The 27,581-nt window shown below is 37.9% G+C and overlaps 1 protein-coding gene across 6 annotated transcripts in view; it reads right to left on the minus strand.

Annotated features, from left to right (window-relative positions):
• LOC134678038 (fasciclin-3-like) overlaps window positions 1-27,581 on the minus strand; it is a 341,696-nt gene that overhangs the window by 18,775 nt on the left and 295,340 nt on the right. For all 6 annotated transcript variants that reach the window (XM_063536473.1, XM_063536476.1, XM_063536475.1 and 3 more), the window contains exons 3-5: window positions 1,513-1,606; window positions 906-990; window positions 137-260 (exon numbers count right to left, since the gene is read on the minus strand). In XM_063536473.1, coding sequence (XP_063392543.1) covers window positions 137-260; window positions 906-990; window positions 1,513-1,606 — 303 coding nt within the window. The remainder of the gene's footprint in view (window positions 1-136; window positions 261-905; window positions 991-1,512; window positions 1,607-27,581) is intronic.

Here is a 27,581-nt window from a genome sequence, read left to right on the forward strand (position 1 = left end):
CTTTTAAGTGATATTGTGTTACGGTAATGTAACATAATGTTACAAAATGTAACATTGCGTTACTTTCATATAAGCTGGTGTTATCTTTGTTTTAAAGTGTAATAATGATAATTTTTAGTAAGTATTTGTAACTTACGTGCAACTATAAGCTTCATAGATTGCTTGATCTCCCGGCTGCCGATCTGTTGTGGCACCGAGCAGTACACATCTCCGTTCCATGCCTCTTTTATATTCGTGATGTGGGCCCCGCATTCACCCTCCTGAAAAATATATAAAATGTATTACAAAAATAAATAAATATTATAGGACATTTTTACACACATTGACTAAGCCCCGCGGTAAGCTCAAGAAGGCTTGTGTTGTGGGTACTCAGACAACGATATATATAATATATAATATAAAAATCAGTGCTTCAAACCGGATAAGAATTGTTGATGGAGTCGCCATTGCCGGATACGGCAGGGAAGAAGAAGAGAGAGAGAATATAAAAATACATCATGTTTAGGCAAAACACCCTGTCTTGCAGATCATGAAATAACTGGCGGGAATTAGTAGATTTGTCTGACTGTAACTTATTCGAAGATATACTTGTATGACAAAGAGAATTTTCAAAAGTTCCCATGAAATGTTCTATGTATTTTTTCAGCATGTTTATTGCCAAAGCTTAATTAGGTAGACGCCAATGAGTGACGTCGCGGGTCACCGTCGGCGCCGGGGCTTTGTGTGTCGGCGGGCCGGATTGGAACGCGTCGCGAGCCGGGGTTTCGGGACCCCTGCTCTAGGAGTATCGGAAATTTCTAGGATGTTCTGCAATTTCCAATTAGTGTGCCAAGCATCGAAATCCGTTCAACATAAGGATAAACGGATAAGAGTGAGGCGAAGTGGAAATAATGATGGCGTCTCACCTGTAGACCTCTGCCGTAGTAGGTGGGGTCTCCTGGGGCGGGGGAGTTGCTGGGGATCGTGTACGACTCTCGCCCGATCTCCACTCTGCAATACATACAATCACACATTTAATACATTAACATCAAATTTTATGCATTATTTAAAACGTGTTTCGTAAAGTTTGAATCTTCTTCTTCCTCGCGTTACCCCGGCATTTTGCCACGGCTCATTACCGGGGTCCGTTTGACAACTAATCACATGATTTGACGTAGACACTAGTTTTTAAGAAAGCGACTGCCATCTGACCTTTCAAGTTCCAACCCAGAGGGGAAACTAGGCCTTATTGGGATCAGTCCAGTTTCCTCACGATGTTTTCCTTCACCGACAAGCGACTGGCAAATATCAAATGATATTTCGTACATAAGTTCCGAATAACTCAATGGTACGAGCCGGGGTTTGAACCCGCGACCTCCGGGTTGAAAGTCGCACGCTCTTACCGCTAGGCCACCAGCGCTTCGTAAAGTTTGAATATTATGAATAAAGTAAGGACGCTAAATACGTAGAAATCTGTAGCGTCACCTGTATTTATGCTCAACATTGTTGGCCTTGGACTGAATGCATGCTTACCGACAGAACGAGATGGGGTAGTTGACTTTGCACAACACGTCGAGGCTCTCTCCGACTTGCCGGACGGCTTCGCGGGGCGTTATTTGGATTTGGCCTGGAACAAACAGACGGACATATTAGCTTCATTCTACATATATAATCATAAAAAGTTACATATAATTGAGGACTTAATGTAAAGAAAAAAAAATAGTGAATAGAATCAGGCGTTACTTTGCGGAAATCAATATTAATCAAAACCAAAATATTACTTTGCTAATCTGCGAAAAGATAACGTGCTAACCCGTTATACTTACTTGCGTATTTTTTACATGCAATTAATGTTCCCACCCACTACACTACACTACCACTAGCACTGATTGACTAGCGCGTTATCGTTTACGCGGATTAGTAAAGTAAGTAATATTTTGGTTTTGAAAAAAAAAATGTTTTGAAATTCAAGAAAAAAAACATATTTAGCGGATGATAGGTATCGAAAGTAGGTACATTGTTCAATAATCTTTTAATAATCTTTAAACGAGCAATCTTTGTTATTTGATCATGTAATGTTTTCATCTACCCTCAACTGACTTAAGGAGCTATTAGAGGGTAGACTTTGTTCACTTTTATTTAAATACCTAAAGGTACATAGTGCGGGAAAGTAGGAGATCATATGTAATGTAAAGAGTAGGTATTTGTATTGTATTATTGTTGCCCCATTGCAAGCACTCCATACAGTAATGGAATAGCTACATACTCCACACAAGCTGTGGCGGACGTCAAAGGCGGTATATACCTGCGAGTATTGACTGGTATGTCGAATGCCACGAGCTATGCCAATGGAATGGACTTAAGCTATGACATGACTGAAATGTATTGTGTAACTTGAAGCCTTCTACACAGCGACAAAACCATAGTGTGTGTTTTAGTTTTTACCTGACTACGGGAACGCAAAAGGAGGGTTATGATTTAGGTATGTTGTATGTGGGTATGTATGATCATTAGATATTAGATATATTGTATAATATTATGTATGCTAGTTTAAAGGTATTTATCTATAGGCGAATAGTTGCTTGAAAATAAAGATTTTAATTTCATTTTCATTTCAAAACAATTTTCGCCAAAAATATAATAAAATTTAATACAAATTAATCCTCTTTATTGCACAACCTCAAAATAAATGTAGAACGGAAACACACGTAATTACATAAAGACAGCAGGTAAACAACAGGCGGCCTTATCGCTAAAAAGCGATCTCTTCCAGACAACCTTTAGGTAAGTAGGTAGTAGAGAAATCAGACTGAGACAGTCACCTGCAATAATATGTTATTCTTCGAAGGCCGCAAACGTATGTGTCACGCTCTTATGGCTCTACAAATAAGATCGTGTCAGATATTTTTGCGGCCTTCGTAATGTAACATATTATTGGAGGTGACAGGTGACAGTACTACCTATTTTTATTTTCCCTCTCTTTCACAACGAATAAACATGTTTATTTCTTACACGTTAAATAATTTCCTTTCAAAAACTTTCTAGTTTTAATCCGTCCCAAAAACTTGGAATGAACTATTCTTTCAGGAACCCACAACAGTTTTAAGACGAAACTTCCGAATTCTGCGACTAAAGACACTAGCAAGTTTGAAACTACTCCGTGTTTGTTCCGATTGCTATCTGAGACAAGACGAGTCCAACGCTTCAAAGAAATGAGAGATGCGAGTCGGACTCGCGCTCGAAGGGTTCCGTACCATTACGCAAAAAACGGCAAAAAAAAACACGTTTGTTGTGTGGGATCCTTATATTCTGTTTTTAGTATTTGTTGTTATAGCGGCAATAGAAATACATCATTTGTGAAAATTTCAACTGTCTAGCTATCACGGTTCATGAGTTATAGCCTGGTGACAGACAGGCGGGCAGCGCAGTCTTAGTAATAGGGTCCCGTTTTTACCCTTTGGGTACGGAACCCTAATAAATCAGAACCCCTAGTGTAAACATTCGATAGCGTGGCGAGCGTTTGCGTTTGCGATTTTTGTATGGCATTATGAACAACGCGCCAAACGGGACGTTTTGGAAACTCAATATCCTATACAAAATTTCACTTACGGCAAACGCGTACGTCACGTCACGCTATGGTATGAAATTTATACTGGGGGTACTGTAGATAAGTATAGGTATCAATGATCTAGTTTACTCTTGAAAGAAGAAAGAAATTGGGTACGAAAAAATGGGAAATGATAAAAATACAAGACCTCAAAGATTCAAAAGAGACCATCGATTTAGTAAAGAAATTCGGTCCAGAACATGCTGGGGTTTTTAAAATTGAGACGGACCTCAAATTAAGATTAGATTAGATGATTAGATGATTTATTTCATGAAAGACAATTAGTTTTTAGTTGTAGTTAATTTTAGTTTTGTATTCATTTTATAACACTTATTTTACAATAAATGAGTTTTTCTCCCTATGCCAAAAATAAATACATAATAAGTTTGTATTGATGTCAAAAATATAAGAATTTCTATCAAATACAAATACAAATACAAATACTTTATTAATAACGCCAAGTTACATGTCAGGTACAGTCTATATCGAATTTAAAATTAGATAAATTAAATTGAATTGGATCATTATTTGATTTAAATATTACAGTAAAACATTAAAATACTGACTAGAAAGTTATATAGTAGGGAGTTCGTAGAACTCGTTTACAGAATAAAATATATGACTAAGAAGCCACTTGCGTAATCTAGCTTTGAAGACCACCGCAGAAGTTGCATCTCTTTTTATTTCGTTAGGTAGTCTGTTATACACAGACGGGCCCGAGATGTATACCGACTTTTCTGATTTGCGCAGTTTGTGTGCGGGAGTGACGAGGAGATGGGCAAGCTTGTTGCTACGCATCGCGCGGGATTCGTTCACACCTCGTTGTCTAAACGCATCGTAGTGTTTATATGTAAAGATAGCAACTTGGAAAATGTGCTCACAGGGAAGAGGCAAAATATCCAATTCTTTAAATAACTCCCTGCACGACACGTCATCAGGCACACCCACAATAGCGCGTACCGCCCGCTTCTGCATCCTGAAGACTCGATCGGCATCGGCAGCACGCGCCCACAGCTCCACACCGTAGGTGATGAGGCTGTGGACGGTCGCAAAGTAGCACGATAGCACGACGCTACGGGACGCGGTGCCCGCGAGGCGACGGAGCGCAAAGCATGCTCGGCCAAGCCTAGAGCATATCTCATCGATATGTTGGTCCCAGATGAGGCCGCTATCTATTTGGAAGCCTAGTAGTCTAGCCGATTGGACCATCTGCAGGGCGGTTTGTTCAGCAGTGACTGAGTACGGCGACGGCGCCGTGCCATTGAGCTGGAATGTGAGGTAACAAGTTTTATCTCTATTTAAGGCTAAGCCGTTCAGTCTAAACCAAAACTCAAGCCTCTGGACTACGCAGTTTAACTTGTGTTCCAGTTCTCGCGTGGTCGGCGCAGTAACTATGGCGGCGACGTCGTCTGCATACATATATATCTCTGCGTCGTGTATTGCGGTGGGCAGGTCGTTGAGTAGTAAACTGAACAGAGTGTTCGACAGGCACGAGCCTTGCGGCACGCCCATCGCATTCGTCATCTCAGATGATGTGATCTTTCCGTTTTCCGCAACAACGACCTGCGAGCGGTGAGACATGAATGATGTTAGCAGGGACAAGGCCGGGCCGCGAATACCGTAGAAACTCAGCTTGTCGGCTATGAGCTGGTGGTCTGCGGTGTCATGATCGTCAAAGTAAAATAAAATAAAAATGAAAATAATAACAATAATAATGTCGTCGGTTCCTCTCTCTGCAGCCCTGACCACCGGTAGCTTGGGCCTTGTCCCGCTGCTGGCGGCACCCTAGGTTAGGTTTTTTTATAATGTGTTTATATGTATTTTTTATTGTTTTGTAATTGTTTTTATATTTTACTTTTATATTCATATTATAAAAACCCTAGCCTAAGAAAAATGATGAATAAAGAGATAATAATGAAATAAGATTATAGCTCCAATAAGGATTGTCAACACAATTAGAACAAGAGTAAGAGTAAGAGATGATAATATTAATGAAATAATGATACAATTTCTATATTATGATGGAGAAAAAAACTACGAGTAAAACTTAATACGCGAAACCTATTCTAATTAACCGTTCGACTCATCTACTGTAAGCAATGACAACACACCAGAAAGACGGAAGTTTCAACCAGATCGCTGTAGAATCTGACAGTGGACAATATTCAAGCAAGTTCGAGTTCCTTACTTCCTCAGTGAGATAACGCCGCGGGCTGTTAATAATAGTTGGACAAGAACCTTACAACACAGGCATGCAATTAATACTAGTTCATACACAAGTACATGTAAGAAATAAAAAACCCGACAGCTTAACAAATTAATTAACGTTACAGATCATAAAAGGTCATTGAACATTTTATTTATTTAAAATGGTCAAAGAATGCCAAAGATTATTTACAAATGCCTTGTTGTATATCTCAGGACGGGCATTACGGGTACTAAAAACCGGGCAAGTGCGAGTCGGACTCGCACACGAAGGGCTCCGTAACATAATGCAAAAGAAAAACAAAAAAAAAACCAAAAAAGAAACGGTCACCCATCCAAGTACTGACCACTCCCGACGTTGCTTAACATTGGTCAAAAATCACGTTTGTTGTATGGGAGCCCCATTTAAATCTTTATTTTATTCTTTTTTTAGTAATTGTTGTTATAGCGGCAACAGCAATACATCATCTGTGAAAATTTCAACTGTCTAGCTATCACGGTTCGTGAGATACAGCCTGGTAACAGACAGACGGACAGACGGACGGACAGCGAAGTCTTAGTAATAGGGTCCCGTTTTACCCTCTTCAAGCGTTCAACTCGGTGACCAGGAGCAATGATAATAGACAAGAGAGACGGAAGTTTCAACCAGATCGTTGTAGAAGTGGACAATATTCAAGAAACTTGGAGTTCTGCGAAATAATCGCTAGCACCGCGAGCTGTTTGTAACTTCTAGTTGAAATGCTTTGGGACAAGGAGCTTACAGCGGGTCTAGTCAAGAATCGGTTATGTTATGATATATATAGGATGCAAATAGGCAGATAAATCGCCTAATTGTAATCAATTACCGTAGCCCATGGACGCCTGCAGCACCAGACGGAATCGCTATTCTTGAAGATTCTGTCCCAGTAGTAACGATACCAACTTTTTAACGGTATTTAAAGCCCTGCTGCTTTCGTCGGGTAGGTATAGTTATATATAGTTCAGCTATAGTTGCACAAATTTCTGTTTTTAGATATTGCCGGGACATCAGTTAACCGCAACAACGACCAGTGAAACCTGTGTCGAAATTTCGGTAAAGGTAATAAAATAAATTCGCGATAGACCCGTCTATAAATGTGAGTTAATAATAAATGTGTTCAAAACTTCAAATCATCATCATCATCATCATCATCATCATCATCTCAGCCATAAGACGTCCACTGTTGAACATAGGCCTCCCCCTTGGACCTCCATTCGTACCGGTTGGAAGTGACCCGCACCCAGCGTCTTCCGGCGGCCTTAACAAGGTCGTCCGTCCATCTTGTGGGCGGACGTCCTACGCTGCGTTTGCTAGTCCGTGGTCTCCACTCGAGCACTTTTCGACCCCATCGGCCATCTTCTCTGCGCGCAATGTGGCCTGCCCATTGCCACTTCAGCTTGCTAATCCGGTAGGCTATGTCGGTGACTTTAGTTCGTCTACGGATCTCCTCATTTCTGATTCAAAACGCGAAAGTTATTATATTTAAAGCCCTGGTTAGAAGTTCGAATCGGTCGGAAATACCGCAGGCGATAGTTCATTCCACAGTTTGGCTGGGCGAGGCAGGAAGTTGCTGGAGAAACTCACACACTTATGGAAATCGTTTTAGTATGATAGCGACTTGTATAAAACACAAGCGGTGTAAGAACTAGGTCTAACTGTATACAACGCGTAAGGAATAATTTAACAACGGTGCACTGCAGTTGACATTTCATTAAAATGTAACTGCGTAGAGCTATTTTCTTTTGTTCTACGATTCTGAGCGGCTACCGCGAAAACCGAAATTCGCAAATTGCGGGGATCTTTCTCTGTCACTCTAATTACGCCTTCATTGGAGTAAAAGAGAAAGATCCCCGCAATTTGCGAATTTCGGTTTTCGCGGTAGCCGCTTTGACAACTGATACTTCTGTACCTGGTAACTTAAGGTCTTTAAAAGCCATCACACTGGTGATGCGGGAGAGTTGAAAGCGAGGCGAGCGCGCAGCGAATTTTCAAGTATCTCAGTGCAGCGAATTCATACAGCATTATATTTAAATAGGTAGGTATGTGTAAGGGGCTGTCCATAAATTACGTCATCGATTTTTGACGATTTTTGACCCCCCCCCCCCCCCTATAATCATCCAAAACTCATGCTTCAAATTATCCCATTTCCTCCTACTTCATGCTACCGTCATCTGATGTCCAGACCCCCCCCCTAATTTGAAATGACGTAATTTATGAATAGCCCCTAAGCGCTGGTGACCTAGCGGTAAGAGCGTGCGACTTTCAATCCGGAGGTCGCGGGTCAAACCCCGGCTCGTACCAATGAGTTTTTCGGAACTTATGTACGAAATATCATTTGATATTTGCCAGTCGCTTTTCGGTGAAGGAAAACATCGTGAGGAAACCGGACTAATCCCAATAAGGCCTAGTTTCCCCTCTGGGTTGGAAGGTCAGATGGCAGTCGCTTTCGTAAAAACTAGTGCCTACGTCAAATCATGGGATTAGTTGTGAAGCGGAGCCCAGGTTCCCATGAACCGTGGCAAAAATGCCGGGATAACGCCAGGAAGAAGAAGGAGGTAGGTATGTTTTGACGACCGGTCTGGCCTAGTGGGTAGTGACCCTGCCTGCGAAGCCGACGGTCCTGGGTTCGAATCCCAGTAAGGGCATTTATTTGTATGATGATACAGATATTTGTTCCTGAGTCATGGGTGTTTTCTATGTATTTAACTATTTTTATATTATATATATCGTTGTCTGAGTACCCACAACACAAGCCTTATTGAGCTTACTGTGGGACTTAGTCAATCTGTGTAAGAATGTCCTATAATATTTATTTATTATTTATTTATTTATGTAGAAAATTTTATAACTTCAAAAGTAGTAGTATAACTTATTCCTCCAAAGTTGAATCTGAGTAACTAGGGTCATTGTGCTAGTTTTCGTCCGGTGTCAGTTTCCGTCCACTTGACGAAATTTGAATATAAACCTTCATTGCTGCACAAATTTGGACTTATTGCATCCTTAATATCTAAATAATTTATCTATCTACATAAAAATTATACTTCGTAAGTAGCAAATTATAAATGAAATGTGTTATTCACTTATCTGTCAAGTGGACGGAAACTGACACCGGACGGAAAACTGACGCAATTACCCTATATGCACTGAATTATACATACCTAGTTCGTTTGCATATTATTATACCTACCGCAATATATTATTAAATATCATAGTAACCCTAGCATTTCGGAAGAAAAAGTTAATTATCACTACTTTTGAGGTTAAAAAAATTATAACTTTAATAAAACGCGCTGTAGGTATGTGTATCTCTTGTTGTCAGTTTTTTAGGGTTCCGTACCCAAAGGGTAAAACGGGACCCTATTACTAAGACTCTGCTGTCCGTCCGTCCGTCCGTCCGTAACCGGGCTGTATCTCACGAACCGTGATAGCTAGACACTTGAAATTTTCACAGGTGATGTATTTCTGTTGCCGCTATAACAACAAATACTAAAAACAGAATAAAATAAAGAATTAAGTGGGGCTCCCATACAACAAACGTGATTTTTGACCGAAGTTAAGCAACGTCGGGCGGGGTCAGTACTTGGATGGGTGACCGTTATTTTTTTTCCTTTTTTTTGCATTATGGTACGGAACCCTTCGTGCGCGAGTCCGACTCGCACTTGCCCGGTTTTTTTAACGTATTATTAATGAATTAGTCGTGCATCGTCCTATTTCCGCGATAATTGGAGTGGCAATTGCATGACTTCTACCAATTCCAGCTCATGAGAAGCCGGGTAATAGAAAAATACGAGGACACGTCGGCACAGGGCGGCCGTGGAGGCGACTGGCTTTATTAATCATTTATTTTATTTATTGGGGTAAAACAGACAAAACCAGGCGTGGCTCACTCCGCGATTTCGTCGCTTTGCAGTAGATACAAGTACATACATCCGTCCCACACACATTTTGGTGGCTAGCCATAAGCCGCGCGTGGCGCTGTCGCCACCTAGCGGTTATATCTGCCCTAATCGCAACAGACGCGTTTTGATAGAGAGTGAATCTTCTGTACCTAGTACTATTATTTAGTCTGTGACAAAACAACATACACACACCACCATGAATTACTTTTTAATTTTATGGAGCCGAGTGAGGGGCCCTGCGAGCTGTTTATTTCTAGTATAAATATTATTTTTATGTATGCCACAGTTTTTCCTAAAATCGACAATGATTTATAACATTTAAAACTTTCGCGTTTTGAACGCATATTATAACATACTCTTTTATTTCTGGTTTATCGCGAATTTATTTTATTACCTTTATTTTCGACGTTTTGAGGGAGGTTTCGCGGATAACCGGTGTCCCACCAAAGCAAATGACGATTAATGATGATGTTATTATTATTAGAGATGCAACGGATAGTTGATTGGCCGGATATCGGATACCGGATATCCGTCCTGGACACTGGCCGAATATCCGGTATCCGGCCTCCGGATATTCGGCCGGCGGAACTATACCTACATTTCGGTTTTCCAGGTGCGCATACTGCAAGTTTGACCTGTTTCCTAGTAAACGTTCGCGCGGACTCATTTCTAGGTTCGAAATGAGTGCGCGTGCAAGTCAGTGGAATGATTAAATTGTTTAAAATAATAAAGAAGTACGATTACGACCGTGTCTGTTTCTTAATACAATTTGTTTACTCCGAAATCAAGCAATGTTACTATCCGGTATCCGGCCGGATAGCAGGTGACTATCCGGTATCCGGCTGGATAGTAAAATAATGGCCGGATAGGCCGGATACCGGATAGTAAGCGGATATCCGGTGCATCTCTAATTATTATGTTGGTTATTTTTGGGTCAATAAATTTTTTTTTTGTTCAATGACGACTCAGTGGAATAAGTAAGTGAAGAGGATACTCCATAGCCTTCCCTGTTCTGTTGACCGCCAGTTTATTAGAAGATATTATCCGTTGGTTCGGGACTTGCGTCACTGTCAATTGCTGCTCCGTCACATATGGTCGTAAGTGTATATATTTAGTTCGTTATTTTTTTTTTCAATGACAATTCACGTTTATTCATATATATGGTACAAAAACAAGTCGTTTTTTTAGCGTTAGAAAGAAGGTAAGCGATCTTGACATGTCTTTTAATTGAAAAACGCTTTTTAAAAATCAGTAACTATTACTTATGAAAGCAGAAGAATATAAATGATCGTATTCGATTCATAATCTACTAGATACTCTATACTTTTCTCAATAAATTATTTGTATTTGTATTTTGTATTTTATAATTGTTACATATTTGCCGTGACTTATTTTTCAATTAAAAGACACATCAAGATTGTTTACCTTTTTTCTAATGATAAAAAATACGAACTATAGGAGTTCATTGGCGGACTATGAATACAAATTATTTAATATATTAACTCACTCTGTCTGCCTGGGCTGGACATGTCTGTCGCATGCACCCTGAAAGGTGGGCCAAAATGGTTACGGAGTGGGACCCACGGAACACCACAGATGGTGCTGGCCGGAGTGCAGGCAGACCGAAAAGGAGATGGCGGGACGACTTGGATGCATTTTATCCGGATTGGCGGGAAACTACAAAAAACAGGGTCGAGTGGAGGAAACGAGGGGAGGCCTTTGCTCAGCAGTGGGACACTTAACCAGGCTAACAAAAAAAAAATTAACTCACGTATTTTAAGTCGAGTCGACACGACTTAAAATACGTGTGTGACCCGTTCTTAATATATTGAATATGTCTGTGTCTCACGGAAGTATTGTTATTTAAATACAAATTATTACTTAAAATTAATAAGAGTGATCGTTAGTATCATACCTGAATATCATAATAAAATTGGCTTAATGTTATTTAAAAGGCATCCCGACTGATTTCCGATAAAATTTACATGAAATTGACCATGTGGTTGACGTGACACGAACTCTCGACCTCGTTAACGCCGAGCGTGTTTAAATTTTAAATATAATTAAAACTGTCATGAATGAAGAGTCGATGACAACTATTAAACAGGGGGCCTAGTAGTGTGCCAAAGAGAATTATCGAAAATTTTAAAGTTAACATGAAATTTATCTCGGTATTTTTTCTGCACGTTTATTGCCAAACCTTCTTACAGTTAGTTTAATTCTGACCAGACATATGTAACTTCGTATAAGATGCTAAAAAATCTTCTCTAAAATCTTGATGCGGCTAGTCTGTGGCCATGAGTAAACCCATGCATAATAAAAAAAAAAAAAAAAAAGATGATAAAGTGTAAGAAAAAAACGTGCCTCGGAAATCAAGAAAAAGTCATTCTCGGATAGATGGCGCACACACCTTTGGCCTATGCTCGGCTAGATGGCGTGACGACACCGTTTCATATTTAACAATTTTAACAGATAGATATCAGTGAATGAACATGGGTCAAAATGATACAAAAATAATAAAATCATTTATCCATATATATTCATTTTTTTGGTAATTTTATACGTGTTTATTTTGAGTTATAGTCGTGTGTCGATAGATGGCAGTAAATTTACAGTGACTACAACATTTACTATGACAGGACCCCTCTATACTGTCTATTCTTTTTGATTCTGACACTTTAAATAGACGCCAATATGTGACGTAAAGAAGCGCTGGTGGCCTAGCGGTAAGAGCATGCGACTTTCAATCCGGAGGTCGCGGGTTCAAAGTCTAGCTGTTACCAATGCGTTTTTAGGAACTTATGTACGAAATATCATTTAATATTTACCAGTCGCTTTTCGGAGAAGGAAAACATCGTGAGGAAATCGGACTAATCCCAATAAGACCTAGTTTCCCCTTTGGGTTGGAAGGTCAGATGGCAGTCGCTTTCGTAAAAACTAGTGCCTACGTCAAATCATGGGATTAGTTGTCAAGCGGACCCCAGGCTCACATGAGCCGTGGCAAACATGCCGGGATAACGCGAGGAAGAAGATGTGATATAATGTAAATGTTAAATGAAATAGTCGTCAAAAGGTAAGGACATTAAGTAATAATACCTAACCTGAACGGGAACTTTCTACGTGGAAACTTATAGGAGAATTTTCTCATGAAAATTTTCAGATTTTTTTGGATATTTCGAGATTATTCTGCAAGTTTTAGCAGTGTTGCCAACTTGGCATTAATGATGCCAGATCTGGCATATTTTCACTCACTTTGGCACCAAAATTTTCCATTTAGCATCTGGCATATTTTTTAGCATAATTTACTCTAAACCAAGTTTGCAGCAACAATATGCACCATCGCCTTGGTTCATATTTTCATATGAATTTTGACTTTGGTGGACGGATGGACGTCAACGGACTATATAAAGTTGGTCAAGCAGATCTTGTCAGTAGAAAAAGGCGGTAATTTTGAAAAATTTATGTGTTTTAAGTGTCTAATTTTTAGCATGTTTTTAGCATAGGTGGTTAAAAAATCTTTGGCATAATTTTGGCATAATCTAGACATTAGTCTAGCATTTTTTCAAAATCCGAGTTGGCAACACTGAGTTTTAGTGCATCACATGCACTTACGGCGTTTTTGATACTGGCTATTCATTGACGCTGGTTAGTTGAGCCACGAATTATGAGCTAATGAAGACGGTCTTTGTAAAAATAGTCGTGACGGGATATAGCCCGGCTAAGCTAACTTTGCACTGCTTCGAACGGAACAGAGTGAGGGAGTGTCATAAACGTGAAATTTGACATCACCACACTTTGTTAGAATCAGACCAAGAATAGTCTGCAGCGGATTTGATAGCCCACAAAGAACTTGCAAGAAGGTAAGCGATCTTGACATGTCTTTTAAACGATAACGCTTTTTAAAAATCAAAAACTATTACTTATGAAAGCAGAAGAATATAAATGATCGTATTAGATTCATAACTGTTACATATTTGCCGTAACTTATTTTTAAAATGTGTTTTTCAATTAAAAGACACATCAAGATTGTTTACCTTATTTCTAATGCTAAAAAAACGAACTATAGTACTAGACAATATGATATTCATTCAAATTATCAGACCCCTAAACAATTTTCACTAAATTTAGATTTCATGTACTTGTGACCATCCCATCCAATGATCGGAGGGTTGTAATAAAAACAAATGATGTCTTTGAAGCCATCCCTCGGGTGGAGTAATATGATTGGTTTCGGAACGGTCCCCCAAACTTTAGGTAGTTTTAGATATGAGGGAAATTTGTAAATTAGTCTGTGGTGAATATTTGATGTGTTTTATTAGTTTAGTGAAATATTGTTTGCGTAACCATGTATGGTCTGGCAGGCTAATTTTGTCAGATGAAGGCGGCTAATTTGGAAAACGTAGACAGAAAGGGTTGATCTCAAATACTGTTTTTGAATTTCACGCCTTTTTATTGACTAATTGGTTTGCAGACTATATATACATTACTTACGTTATTGGACGTTTTTTTGCAAGTCTTTTGACCCCTATAAACGCCACAGTTTCTTTTAAAAGGCTTTTCTTTTAAATTAAAAACGGGTCCCTATTACTAAGACTTCGCTGTCCGTCAATCCGTCCGTCTGTCTGTCACCAAGCTGTATCTCATGAACCGTGATAGACAGTTGAAATTTTCAGAGATGATGTATTTCTATTGCCGCTATATAACTACAAATACTAAAAACAGAATAAAATAAAAATATTTAGGTGGGGCTCCCATACAACAAACTTGTTTTTTTTGCCGTTTTTTGCGTAATGGTACGGAACCCTTCGTGCGCGAATCTGACTCGCACTTGGCCGACTTTAAGAATAAAGACAGACTTTTATGAGCCATAAAAGTATTTACTAAAATATCCATAACTATATCGTCGTATGTGGAAATTAAAATACTGGCACAAGAAAGAAATGATTGGCGATTGCTCCACAGACAAGAGCAAAGCTCTTAAGTTATGATGATGATGATCCATAACTAAACTGAAATCTGCGAAGGCTTAGAGCCAGAAAAGGCTTTTAGGCTTATCCCAACACCGCCAGGCTTTGCCAAAGCCGTATACTATTGACAAAACTTGCCAACTAAAAATCACGAAAAACTGTGCTATTTTTCGTGGCAACTAGTATTTTAACTCACATTTTATAGACGCGGGTTTAACGTGAATTTCTTTTTTTATTTTTATATTCTAGACCAATGAAACTTGTGTTGCCACGTCGGTAAATAAAGGTAATAAAATAAATTCGCGATAGACCCCTCTATAAAATGTGAGTTAATATTGTGTTTAAAATGAGAAAGTTTTAAAAATTAATATTTTAGCGTAATATTTAAATCTGCTCCCCAAATTGCACGAGAATCGGTTAAAAAATACGACCTGTAGAAGAGAACATCCGGACATACGTAAGAATTTTAGCCAAGACTGATACGGACACCTTCGCTTTCGTTCGGTCAATAAAGAAGCGCACTTCTTCCTTTGTAAGTTGATGGGTGTACAAAATCTGCTATAGTATCCCTACTGTAGTTTCAACAGATTTGGCGTTTTTAGGTTAGGTTAGATAATATTAATGATATTAAGATCATATTCAATTATACACCGTGTTTTTTTATTTCCGTTAATTTCAAGGGTGCATTCAAAAACATTTTTTTTAAATTAACTTTCCCATTTAGTTTTCTTAAACGTACTTAACCATACCCCGAAGTTAACGGAATTCAATAAAAACACGGTGTATAGAGATGACACCTATCATCCTACACATCGAGTTTGAATAATACTATAAAATGGTCAGTGCGAGTAAAATAACAAACAACAAAATACAACAGTAGGTACCGTAAAAGTATACAACTTTGCCCTTTAGCATAACTTTGCCCACCGCGTCACAGTTCAGTAAAAGCGAAATAACTTTCTTAAAGGTGGCCATTGACGAGCCTTCCAACAGGCCAAATAGCGTGGCTGCAATCCAAAATCGGTCCGTGAATGTCAAAAACGTACAATGTTTAATATCAGGATGCCGTCCATTTGGATGAATCCATTGTAACGGCATCCATTTGGAAGGTTCGTCAGTGGCCTGCTTAAGAAAGTGTATCTGTTAAGGGGCCCACTGATTGACAGTCCGCCGGACGGTATCCGCGGCCTGTCAGTTAAGCCCGATTTAGACGATGCGAGAACTCGCATGCGAGTTTCATACCATTGCGGGTTTTGATTGGTCGGTTGGATTGGACGTAATCCACAGTCCGCAATGTAACTAAAATCGCGTCCGAGTTCGCGTGCCGTCTAAATCAGCCCTTAGAACAATATTTTCTCAGTTTCGAACAACTGAAAGGCCGATATCGTCCGGTGGACTGTTAGTTAGTGGTCGGCTTTAGTAACTATTTTTAAGTTATTTCGCTTTTACTGAACTGTGACGCGGTGGGCAAAGTTATGTTCAAGGGCAAAGTTATATATGTACTTTTACGGTATCATATATCATAACCCTCCTTATAACCGTCGGCTAATTTTACTAAGTGATAAATTCATGTATTGCAATAAACAGAACTAGAGGGTGCTCCATTTAACAGGGTGTCCTGATTAGCAATTAGAGTGAATACAGGGGGAATATATTAGAGGGGTGGTTTTATTTTATTGTGTATTGGCATTTTGAAATGGCACGTTTTATATGAAGTGCCAGTTGAATATCTTGTTTAGTATTCTTTGGATGTATGAATAAATTAAGATGTAATTTTATAAATAAAATACGCTCGTTTTGTGAGTGTCTAGAGAATGATATAAAACCCGGGCAAGTGTGAGTCGGACTCGCCCACCGAGGGTTCCGTACTTTAGTATTTGTTGTTGTAGCGGCAACAGAAATAGGTACAAATCTGTGAAAATTTCAAATGTCTAGCTATAACGGTTCATGAGATACATCTTAGTGACAGCTTAGACAGACAGATGGACGGACGGACAGTGGAGTTTTACAATTAGTAATAGTAATAATAGTATCCCGTTTTTACCCTTCGGTTACGGAACCCTATATGCAGCAGTATAACTAAGTACCTAAGTAATAATTTCAATGAGATTAATTTAAAAAAAAATTGTATAAATCGATGTTAGTAAATAAATGTGTTGTAAGAAGTAGTAGAAACACTTTAATATAATGTAGGATAAAAAGATTGCGTATAATGGCGACATTATCTATTTTAATAATTTCTTCCAGCTAACCTATTAATTTAGGGAAATAAAAAATACTATAAAAATTACTTAAGTACCTATATAGGTACTTACCTTTTAAAATTTTATATACAACAAGTAAAAATGCTAATACTTAATAATAATAATCGTACTTAGAAAAAAATATATACATAGAGTACCTAAATCCCTCCACTAATCCAAAGTAAATAAAACCACCAACATCTCCCTCAAAAGGAATTATTACCATTCCAAACGCGGTATTATTCACCCTACTAAATCATTCACCCATTCATTCGCATCATTCATTCGTTCCGTTCAAAGGGTGTCAATCTAAAGTGCGCAACTCGTGGGCAACCTAATGAGCGGCTACTGGGTGCCGGGTGGGGTGACCATGCGTTTAGGAATTTGAGATAAATTAATTCTAATAAAGGTAATTGAATAAATTTCGCGTTAGACGCGTCTATAAATGTGAGTTAATATAAATTAATTTGGCCAAAAGTTGAACCTTAATGAATCGAAAGTGAAGATAGAGTTAGACCAAGAAAAATCTGCAGCGATTTTGATACCATACGCAGTGCAAGTGTCAATTATTACGTCATAGTTTCATAAAAGTTTGACGTTTAAAATAACACTTGCTCTGCGTGTGCTATCAAACTCACTGCAGAGTTTTCTTGGTCTAGCTCTAATTTCTTAAGAGGGAAGAATAGCTTTGCGATCCTAACGAAATAACGGTACTTTTTCTATGAAGCTTCATTTCGGAGAAAACGGTTTCCACTGCCTAAATCTTAACAAATCACTTTGATTTTGTTGTCGATCGCGTAATAATAATTATATATATTACGCTTTAAATTTTTATTTTATATTGCAAATTTTGAAAACGGTAAACCTATAAACCTAGTATTTCATTGTGTCCATAACATTCTAGAAAATCATGGAGAATGGAAAATATTAGAAAGTAAAAACATTTTTTCTTTTTGTATGCACGAGCACGTGCTATACTTTTCTTTAACGCCAAAACATCAATCAAAACTTAATTTATGTACTTATGGAATTAGTCGCGTGAGTTTTGGTAGCACATGTCATCCCGATACATTTTTTCTTATCGTTTGACGATGTAGGATTGTCATCTTGACTAAGACCCTAAGGTCTGTCCCATTTTAGGCACGGTATCATGGCCACCCTACTAATCCCTTACAAATAACGCGTGTCCCGCGGTTTGTACCGATCTCGTTATACCGATACACCCTCTTTAGCGCGGTCGGCTACGGTCAAGCGCGAGTCGGGGTATTTAGCGCGGGTACTTTATGAGATAGTCAGAGAGTGATTACACCAAGTTTTTTTTTATAATTTACCTACGTATAAACAATTTTAGCTAGGTCGAATAAAACGGTCAAGCGCGAGTCAGTATTTGTGTTCAAAATTAATATTTACCTATTTAAGAACGACCACATATTTAATACTTATAATTTAAAAGTAAGCAGACTATTCGGTAAAAATAGGTAAGTAAGTATCGTTTGTATGTTAATTAATAAATAAGTAAATACTAACACTAGTTATTAGGTACAGATTATAGAGTATATAGAGATATTATATAAGTATATAGAGATACAAACAGACAAATGACAGTTTTTGCCGCCGCAACCCCGAAAGCGAAACCACACAAGGGTGGATTTGAATGGCATTTGAGTGACAGTCGGACAAATACTCATTCCAGTGATTTGTTATTTAAATATTTGACAAACTAGTTCGACCGTGGGTTTATCAACAGAAATAGAGTTGTAGAAACTGAAGTACTTTTAATTCTAGTCTTAATTTTATAATATTATGTATTGTTTAGTTTTTAACAATAACAGAAGTAGAGTAGTATGTGGTATTTTATCGAAAAGTTCTTGTCCGATTTTTTTATTTCGGGCAGCAACTTCTTAAGAGTAATGCTGCCTTAATCCAAACGTCACATTTACTGAGCTTACTATGCGATCAGGTTAATATGTATTAAGATTTATTTGTTTTTATTTATTCACATAAACTCACTCAAGTCAGTCTTCTTCATTGCACAACCAAGTTCCCATAACAATTGTAGTCGGCTCCTTAATCTCTTGCGCAATTCCCGTTTCTATGTCATGTGGCCGCAGAATGGCGTGTTACTTTTAAACATGAGGTTGTGGGTTAAAACTCCAATAAGTTTCTAACTTTTATATGTAATAATAATAAGTTAGAAATTTACTACTAGCTGTGTAGTATAAGTTAGAAATTTAAAGATTTTGAAGTCTCAAAGAAACCGGATTAACTCCAACAAGGCTAATTTCCCGACTAGGTTGGATGGTCAGATAGCCATCGCTTTCTTATAATATAAGGAAATCGCTGTAATGGCGACCTCTGTAGGGGAGATTATCCCAACAGACATACGAAAGAGTTTTTGCCAAAGCTGAAAGGAAAACCTTCATTCGGTCAGCAAAAAGAACATTAGTATGTATTTTATTCCTTGTCACTTTATATGTTAATTAAATAATAAAATAACTAATATAGTATATTTATACAGATTAAATGTAAGACTGTATACAGATATATAGTATAAAATTATACATATAGTCTGTCCTGTCTATCAAGTTAAGGATAAAATGAAAGATGATTGGGACACGTAATTTGTTTGTACTCACGTGAGTTAGATGTTATATTATCTAATGAAAATGAATGTACTACCAAAAACCTATCATAAAAATTAACTTTAGTATCAATTTCAAAAATGGTGGTATCATTAACTTGATATAATAACAAAGTAATTTATCATTTTCTATACCAACCATTTTTTATGAAACGATTAAATTACCAAATCCTCCCCCAATCTGAACGATAATTGCTACCACATAATGACGAAAAATTTACTAAAAAACGTCAAAACCACCAAGCTATACTTCAAAAGAGCTTTGACATAAGCCAAGCTAAATTCAATCTTATATCAATGTGTTAAATACTTAAACAATAGCAATTTTATAGCCATATCTACAGTACAAAACTGCTTTTACTAATCAATCCGACCCTTTTCAGTTTCATCGCACATCATCGGGACTCACAAATATGGCCTTTGTTCGAAGTCAAATACGAGTGGTTTTCGATGCATGTTAGGTTGAGATATGACGATAAAGGGGTGTTTAATGGCGACGACAATTTGTGAAGGGGTAGACTAATTGCGGCGGACGGTCAGGGCAGATAACGTCATAATACAGGGGTCGAGTTACGCAAGATAATTAACAAAAGTCTGGACTGGGACCGGTGTTCTTCACCTTTGGATTCACAATACTAGTTCGAATTTAGAGGTCAAAAAAATTTGTATATCTCAGAATGCATTAACTATAGAAATAATTAATCCGTAGAATTTAAAAAGGCACAAGATGACTTGTGACGTGTCATTGTTTTAAAAATTACTTTAAGTCTTCTAGTAAAACCCGTATTGTTATAATTTTAAAAAATCTACTAATCTCAGCGATCCGAATTCGTATCTTTGTACATAAGTAAACCTATCTCATCCTAAGAGGCTTGTGTCCAACAATAGGTCCATAAAGGGAGGATTATATTTCATCATTGTTTCCCTAATACGTCGCTCAAACGCAAATGGGTCTGTTATATGTCTTGCTTAACATATAATATATCATATATGTAGAATAATTCAATAGACCATCAAATCAACCGCAATGACTAGCAAATACACTCAATCAAACCAGTGTCGATTGGAAATTGGAACTTAGATTATATTATATAAACTAAACAGTAATGTGTAATTTTGTCTCCACTGATCAACTAAAATGTAGAAAGTGACCTATTTTCATTGCACTTATGTGAATAACTTGAAACATACATGCGCTTCACAAATTATTTAGTTCAATTCAATTACATTTATTTATTAAAGATAACATGATCTTATTTTTGTTAGTACATTCTTAAAAATAGTGTTAGTATTTACTTAAAAGCTAAATTATATTTTCGGGGGTCTAAAAAAATTAAAAGGGTAACTGGAAGACCCAAAATTACCCCAAAAGAGCCGTACATGTTACTCAAGAGACCCTGCATTAAAAATGACTGACAGTAGAACGGCCCGGGTCCGGGCCGATGATTCCGACACTTTGTTTTCTATGATGGGCGATCGGTGATCACGTGATGCTTTCTGTAGAAAACTGAAGTATCTAAAACGGAACCCGGACCGTTCTAGTCATCCTTGAGGCTACTAACACTTCAAGCATTGAGAATATCTCAGTAATCAGTACTGATATACTGAGATGAAGATGACCCATATAGGATAACGCGCCATCTGTCTCGCAACACATATCATTGCCATATCCTGTGTTGTAATAGATATAATTATTATAAATTGCTACTATAGCATACAGCCAATACAATAAGTTAAACTACGTTTGATTCGCTTGGAATACAAACCTTATACCTTTACGCGAAATTCTTGTAATATATTTTTATATTTCGGGGATCTCGGAAACGGCTCTAACGATTTCGATGATATTTGCTATATCGGGGTTTACGGGGGCAAAAAATCTATCTAGCTAGGTTTTATCTATGGAAAACGCGCATTTTTGAGTTTGTATAAGTATAAGTTTTCAGTGTGTATTTAAAATTTAATCAGTAACTATTTTTGTACGACGTCTTATTAAATTCTTGAAACTTAAGGTTATCGGTTAAGGTTATTGATAAAGGAATTCTGGTAATAGTAATTACTTTTGCTAATTAATGATTAGAAAACCTAAAAACCTTGATATCTAATCGACCTAGAGTCGGACCAAACTAACTATACAGACTTTATAATGGTCAAAAGTGGTGATACAGTGATACAGTACTTTATTGGTAAAAGAAATATATACATTTACACGTCATTTTGTTACTTAATTACTATTTACATTTTACTTATGTAATGTCATCAAAAACGTCAAATTAAAATATAACGATTATTGTAGCACTTTCATATTTTAACGCCCGAGTCGGTGCATAATTAGCTTGGATGAAATGTAATGGTATAGAAAACCTAACTAGTAAAACGTTTAAAAAATTATAACGCGACTAAATTTATGTAGACTTTAGTCTAGACGTGGTTCGCGAAATTTATTTCTGGGGGCCTAGCGCGAACCACGTTCGACGTGTTGCCTCTCTGTCACACTTACGTACGAATTTACAAGTGTGACAGAGAGGCAACACGTCGAACATGGTTCGCGGTAGGCCCTCAGAAACGTTTATATTATGTTACCACCAAGCATGTAATTATTCAAACTACATTTATACACCTATTTGCACAAAATAACCTATAAAATTCCAAGTACCTACTTATGTCAAAACAAAACATTTCGCAAAAAAGTCAACGACAAAAAAAATTGCCCCATTTTTTTCTTAATCTTTTTTTTTGTCATCCGATATGCACATCTGCGTATCTAAGTGGGTATTGTGTCATTGAATGGGATTGTCCCGTGAATAGAATGGGACTGTCCCGAAATTATCGAGCGTGTGGTCACAGTAGTCCGGATTATAGGGGGACGTGTATTATTGTATTTTTTTGGGATTTTGGTTTTTAAACCACTTTAGAAAACGATATTGGACAGTTGAGATTTATATTATAGTTGTGGTAATAATAAAATAACAGTAGTAGAGTCGGACCAGGCTAACTTTGCAATGTCAGAGTGTGGCAAAGTAGGTATAGTTGGTCATGCACACCTTGTCAGTAGAAAAGATGGCGCAGCGACGCCATTTCCCATAGCGCTGACTAGACGCCGACGCTCAAACGACGCTAGTGTGGGATGGCTCTTACACGGACTCTATTCGACTTGTTTAAGACTGCTTGTGACATTGCGATCAAAATATTGTCGCTTTGTGTGGATTTCTTTTTAACTCATACTTTACTTGGTTATTGTATGACTGGTGACCACGAAGGAAGACAAGTATACCTGTAACAAATAATAATAATATTAATAATTGTTAGTATTTATTATAAAAGAGGCAAAAATGCACGTATTCTGCTTCCAAATTTCAAATATGTACAGTCGCCATCAGATATATCGGAGCGGTCAAGGTGCTCACAAATATCTGAGCACGCATCTATTGTCAAGGCGTTAAGAGTGCGTGCTCAGATATTGTGAACACCTTGGCCGCTCCGATATATCTGAATGTTCTATGTATGTTACTTTACTGCACATAAACAGGTTTAGGTACATAAAACGGACAAAACAAAACAAAAAAGTTAAGTACAAAGGCGAACTTATCCCTAAAATGATCTCTTCCAGCTAACCTTTGAGAAAATGCGAAAGAATCAAACACTAACAGGTGAAAGACAATTTAATATGGACAAATAGCAATATGAGAATTTTGGATACACATAAAGGATAGAGTCGGACCAAGAAAAGTCTGCAGCGGATATGATAGCAATCCGCTGCAGACTTCTCTTGGTCCGGCTCTACAAATAAATCATCGGTTTCAGCGTGAAGGGGCAACAGACAGACAGACTTACGTCCTCATTCATAATGTTAGTAGCCATTTCAAGCTACAAGTTACAACCAAAATCACGTAGCCTATTAGAGGAAGTACCTAATTCATTTCAACCGTTCACGCTCCAGGGACAGGGGCGGCGAGGCTAACGCGAACTGAAGTGTTGCCAACTTGGCATAAATGACGCCAGGTCTGGCATATTTTCACTGGCTTTGGCACCACAATTTTCCATTTAGCATCTGCATATTCCCATGTGAACTGAAGTGCAGTGTTGCCAACTTGGCATAAATGATGCCAGATCTGGCATATTTTCACTTTGGCACCAAAATTTTCCATTTAGCATCTGGCATATTTATTAGCATAATTTAGATTAAGCCCAGTTTGCGCCAACTTGGCAGCAACAATATGTGCCATCGCCTTATGTGGTTCATATTTTCATATGAATTTTGACTTTTGTGAACGGATGGACGTCGACGGAGTATATAAAGTTGGTCAAGCAGATCTTGTCAGTAGAAAAAGGCGGCAAATTTGAAAAATGTATGTGTTTTAAGTGTCTAATTTCAAGTGACATTTTTGCATTTTTTTAGCATGTTTCATAAAACTTTGGCATAATCTAGACCAGCGGTCGGCAACCCGCGGCCCGCCAACCTCTCGCTTGCGGCCCGCGGGCCTCCCTGGCTATTTTATATGTAATACTGACGAACGACAATGTCTGCTAAAGTCATAAATATTACCAAAGTGCGGCCCGCGACATCTTCGTTAACTACTATGTGGCCCTTGGCTGCTAAAAGGTTGCCGACCGCTGATCTAGACATTAGTCTTGCATTTTTTCAAAATACGAGTTGGCAACACCGCTGAAGTGTTGCCACTACGCTGTTGGCTCTTGTTAGCATGTTGGCGTTAAGTCCGTTGACAGCAACAAAGGGTTGATTCCCTATTTTGTCTAAGTTGAACTTTGATAATGATAAACGTTATATCAGCCACAGCACAGAATAAATAATAGTACTAGGTACAGAAGACTCACGCTCTAACAAAACGCGTCTGTTACGATCAGGACAGATACGGCCGCTAGGTGGCGACAGCGCCACGCGGCTTATGGCAAACCCCAAAATTGGGGTGGAACGGATGTACTTTTAGCTACCTGCAGCAAAGCGACGAAATCGCGGAGTGAGCCACGCCTGGCCACAGCCACAATAGGGAGTATTACTGCGATGTTCTGCCGCCAGAGTGCAGCACTATGTTGTTTAGTAAACCATAGAGTAACTTATATATACTAGGCCTTAAACTGTTTTTTGAAAAGTTTTCACTACCGTAAAATGGGGTGAGTTGGGTGAAATTTGACTTTCAAACCTCGATAAAATTTTATTTTTACATGTGAAAACTGAATGGTGTATATAATAAGTGGTTCGGACGTTTGTATTTTATTTGAGGTAGTTTCATTTCATAACTTTGACGATAAAGAGGAAAACCCACCTCACCCCGTAGTGCCTCGTATTTGGGGTGAGAGGGTTTTTCATACAAAGATGATTTTGGAATATTGATGGATCGATTTTTTTTATTATGCGTATTATTATTATTACTATAGCCCTATTTTAAATTGGAATACATTATTTTTGTAGCAGTAGCCTTAAAATCTCTTCTCACCCCCCTCTCAAACCTTCTCTCCCCATTTATAACCCAACTCTCCCCGCAAAACCTACTCATCCCGTTTTACGGTATGACATTAATGCTTCCAAGGCGGTTTGTTAGTTTGTTTCCAGGTGGCCTACCGCGAAACGCGAAAATCGTAATTTCTTTATCTGCCTCTCTATCGATCGAATAGGCAAGAGTGATAGAGAGGCAGAAACCGCACTATCGATTGTCGTGTTTCACGGTACGCCATTTGATTGACCTAATAGTGACGCATGATGTCATAGATGATGTCAATGAGGTTTGTTTTCTGTGTGGTGCCACCTACGCAGAGCTTTGCCTAGTATTCCCTATTCTAATTATTATTATTATATTGTGACTTGTGACGACACATGATAAGTCTCTCTAAAGCATTTTGACGTTTCATAAAGATTATCAGTACGGCTACCACCAGTTTTGACATTGACAGATACGCTCGCGTTTACGTAAATTACTTTCTATACATTTCGTTTGCACTAATATGCGAGTACGAGCGAGATGCATATAGTATGTGTCTGACCATGGGGCTTTAATTCCAGGGCTTGATTTTACTCGCTAAACTGAGTTACTTTTACTATGGGACCAACCCTAAAATAGGGGATTTGTTTTTGGCTTTTCCATAGAAAACGTTGACACTGGATCAGCCAAAATGTATGAAAAATTAAAAAAAAAAATCGGGATTTCGGGGTTGGTGCCATAATAAAAGTAGCTCAGTTTAGCGAGTAGAATCGAGCCCTGGATTTAAAGCCCGATGGTCAGTAACACCCTGTAGAAAGTAAGTTACTTAGACGCGAGCGTATCTGTCAATGTCAAAACTCGTGGTAGTGAAGTGACGTGCGTTCGCGAAACTCAAAATCCCATACAAAATGACGCTTAACGCAAACGCGTACGTCACGTCACGCTATCGAATGAAATTTACACTAGAGGTATAGGTATTATAGATGTAGTACATTATAATTTTCCTTCGTATTTTCACGGAAACGTACGAACGCGTCCTGCTATTTCAGTCAGTTCGGTACAAAAAGTACTGAGGTTGACTGAAGTAGCATGACAAATACGAACGTTTCCGAGAAAATACGATGGAAAACAATTATGCACTACATCTGTAGGTATGTTCTCTCTCTCTCTCTCTCTCTCTCTAATCTGTAGCATCACTCAAGGAGAGGCTTAGAAAATTGTGGCTTTCCGATACTTAGATAATTCTGTTTTTCCCGATTAAGTACCTATTTCTTTCATTTCCTTTACTTTTCTGGTTCGAATTAATATCTATATATCTATTTATATTATATGTTGAGTATTTATTTATTTTTATTTATACCTATATATATTATATGTATATGTACTCTTGTATTGTTATATTTCTATTTATGTATATTTGGAGTAATGTGTATTCAAAACGTGCATTTTATTTATTTTAGGGATTGTACACTTTTGCTTTTGTTTGTCATTCATCGTTACTTCTGTCCTACTCATTTCCTCAAAGGTTAACTGGAAGAGATCCCATTCAGGGATAAGTTCGCCTTTGTTGTATTTAATTGACTCTGTGACTGTGTTTCTCGTGTTTATATTTATATGTACAATAAAGTAAATACATACATACATATGTTCTATTTCGGTAACATAATACTAATAGTCATATACAACTACAAATAAGCTCATTTATAATATGTCTACTCTTGAATAGTAGAGTGGTTATTATATACCGGGTGTGGCCTGTAACACGAGCAAATAATTAAAACATAGATTGGACTCCTCAAACGGTGACACTTTTGTTCAACAACTTTTAAAAATTATGGAGTATTCAGACTCCCTATTTTTCATACAAAATATATATTATCTTCAATGGACGCCATCGCCACGCTATATCATTGTGATTGACGTTGCTTGTCATGCCTTAAACATAACAAAATTCGCAATACATTGCGTCTTAGAATAAACTTTAAAGTGTATTAAAAATCAAACCACAAGTTATTTTTAAAAGTCGCTGAACAAATGTTGGTCAGTATGAGGAGTACAGCCTACGGTTAATTTTTTTGCTTATATTACAGGTCACACCCGTTATAGCTTTCGAAAGCTTTGTACCACCAATAGTAGGTATAATCTGTACTACGTGTAGAACAATTAAAGCCAGCTTAGCAACGCGTGGCTGAATGTCGTACGAGCATCAGAAGGGTTATAATCCTGTCATATTAACTATTGGTTAGGTTTAGGGTTAAGTTCAAGACTGTTTAATTTTAAACTCTATTTCAATGCAATAAGGTGGAATTATATGAGTATTTTGGATATATTGACAAATAAAAGTCGTTGGGGTGTGTTTGATGTTTTATGTTTGACATAAATTTGTTTCGCATACTTAACATATTTTATGACATCAAGGGGGGTTAAGAATTGGGTGATTCGAAAGAATGTTTTAGTTCAAAAGTCATGTGGTTCCATAAATATGCGGTGGTTTTTGATCATTACCCGTACCACAGAATAAATAATACTATAGGTACCAAACCCACCAACCAACCTTCCTACAAAACCGAAGTTTGACAGCGA

This window comes from Cydia fagiglandana, chromosome 27, assembly GCF_963556715.1.
Source record: "Cydia fagiglandana chromosome 27, ilCydFagi1.1, whole genome shotgun sequence".
Taxonomy (NCBI): domain Eukaryota; kingdom Metazoa; phylum Arthropoda; class Insecta; order Lepidoptera; family Tortricidae; genus Cydia; species Cydia fagiglandana.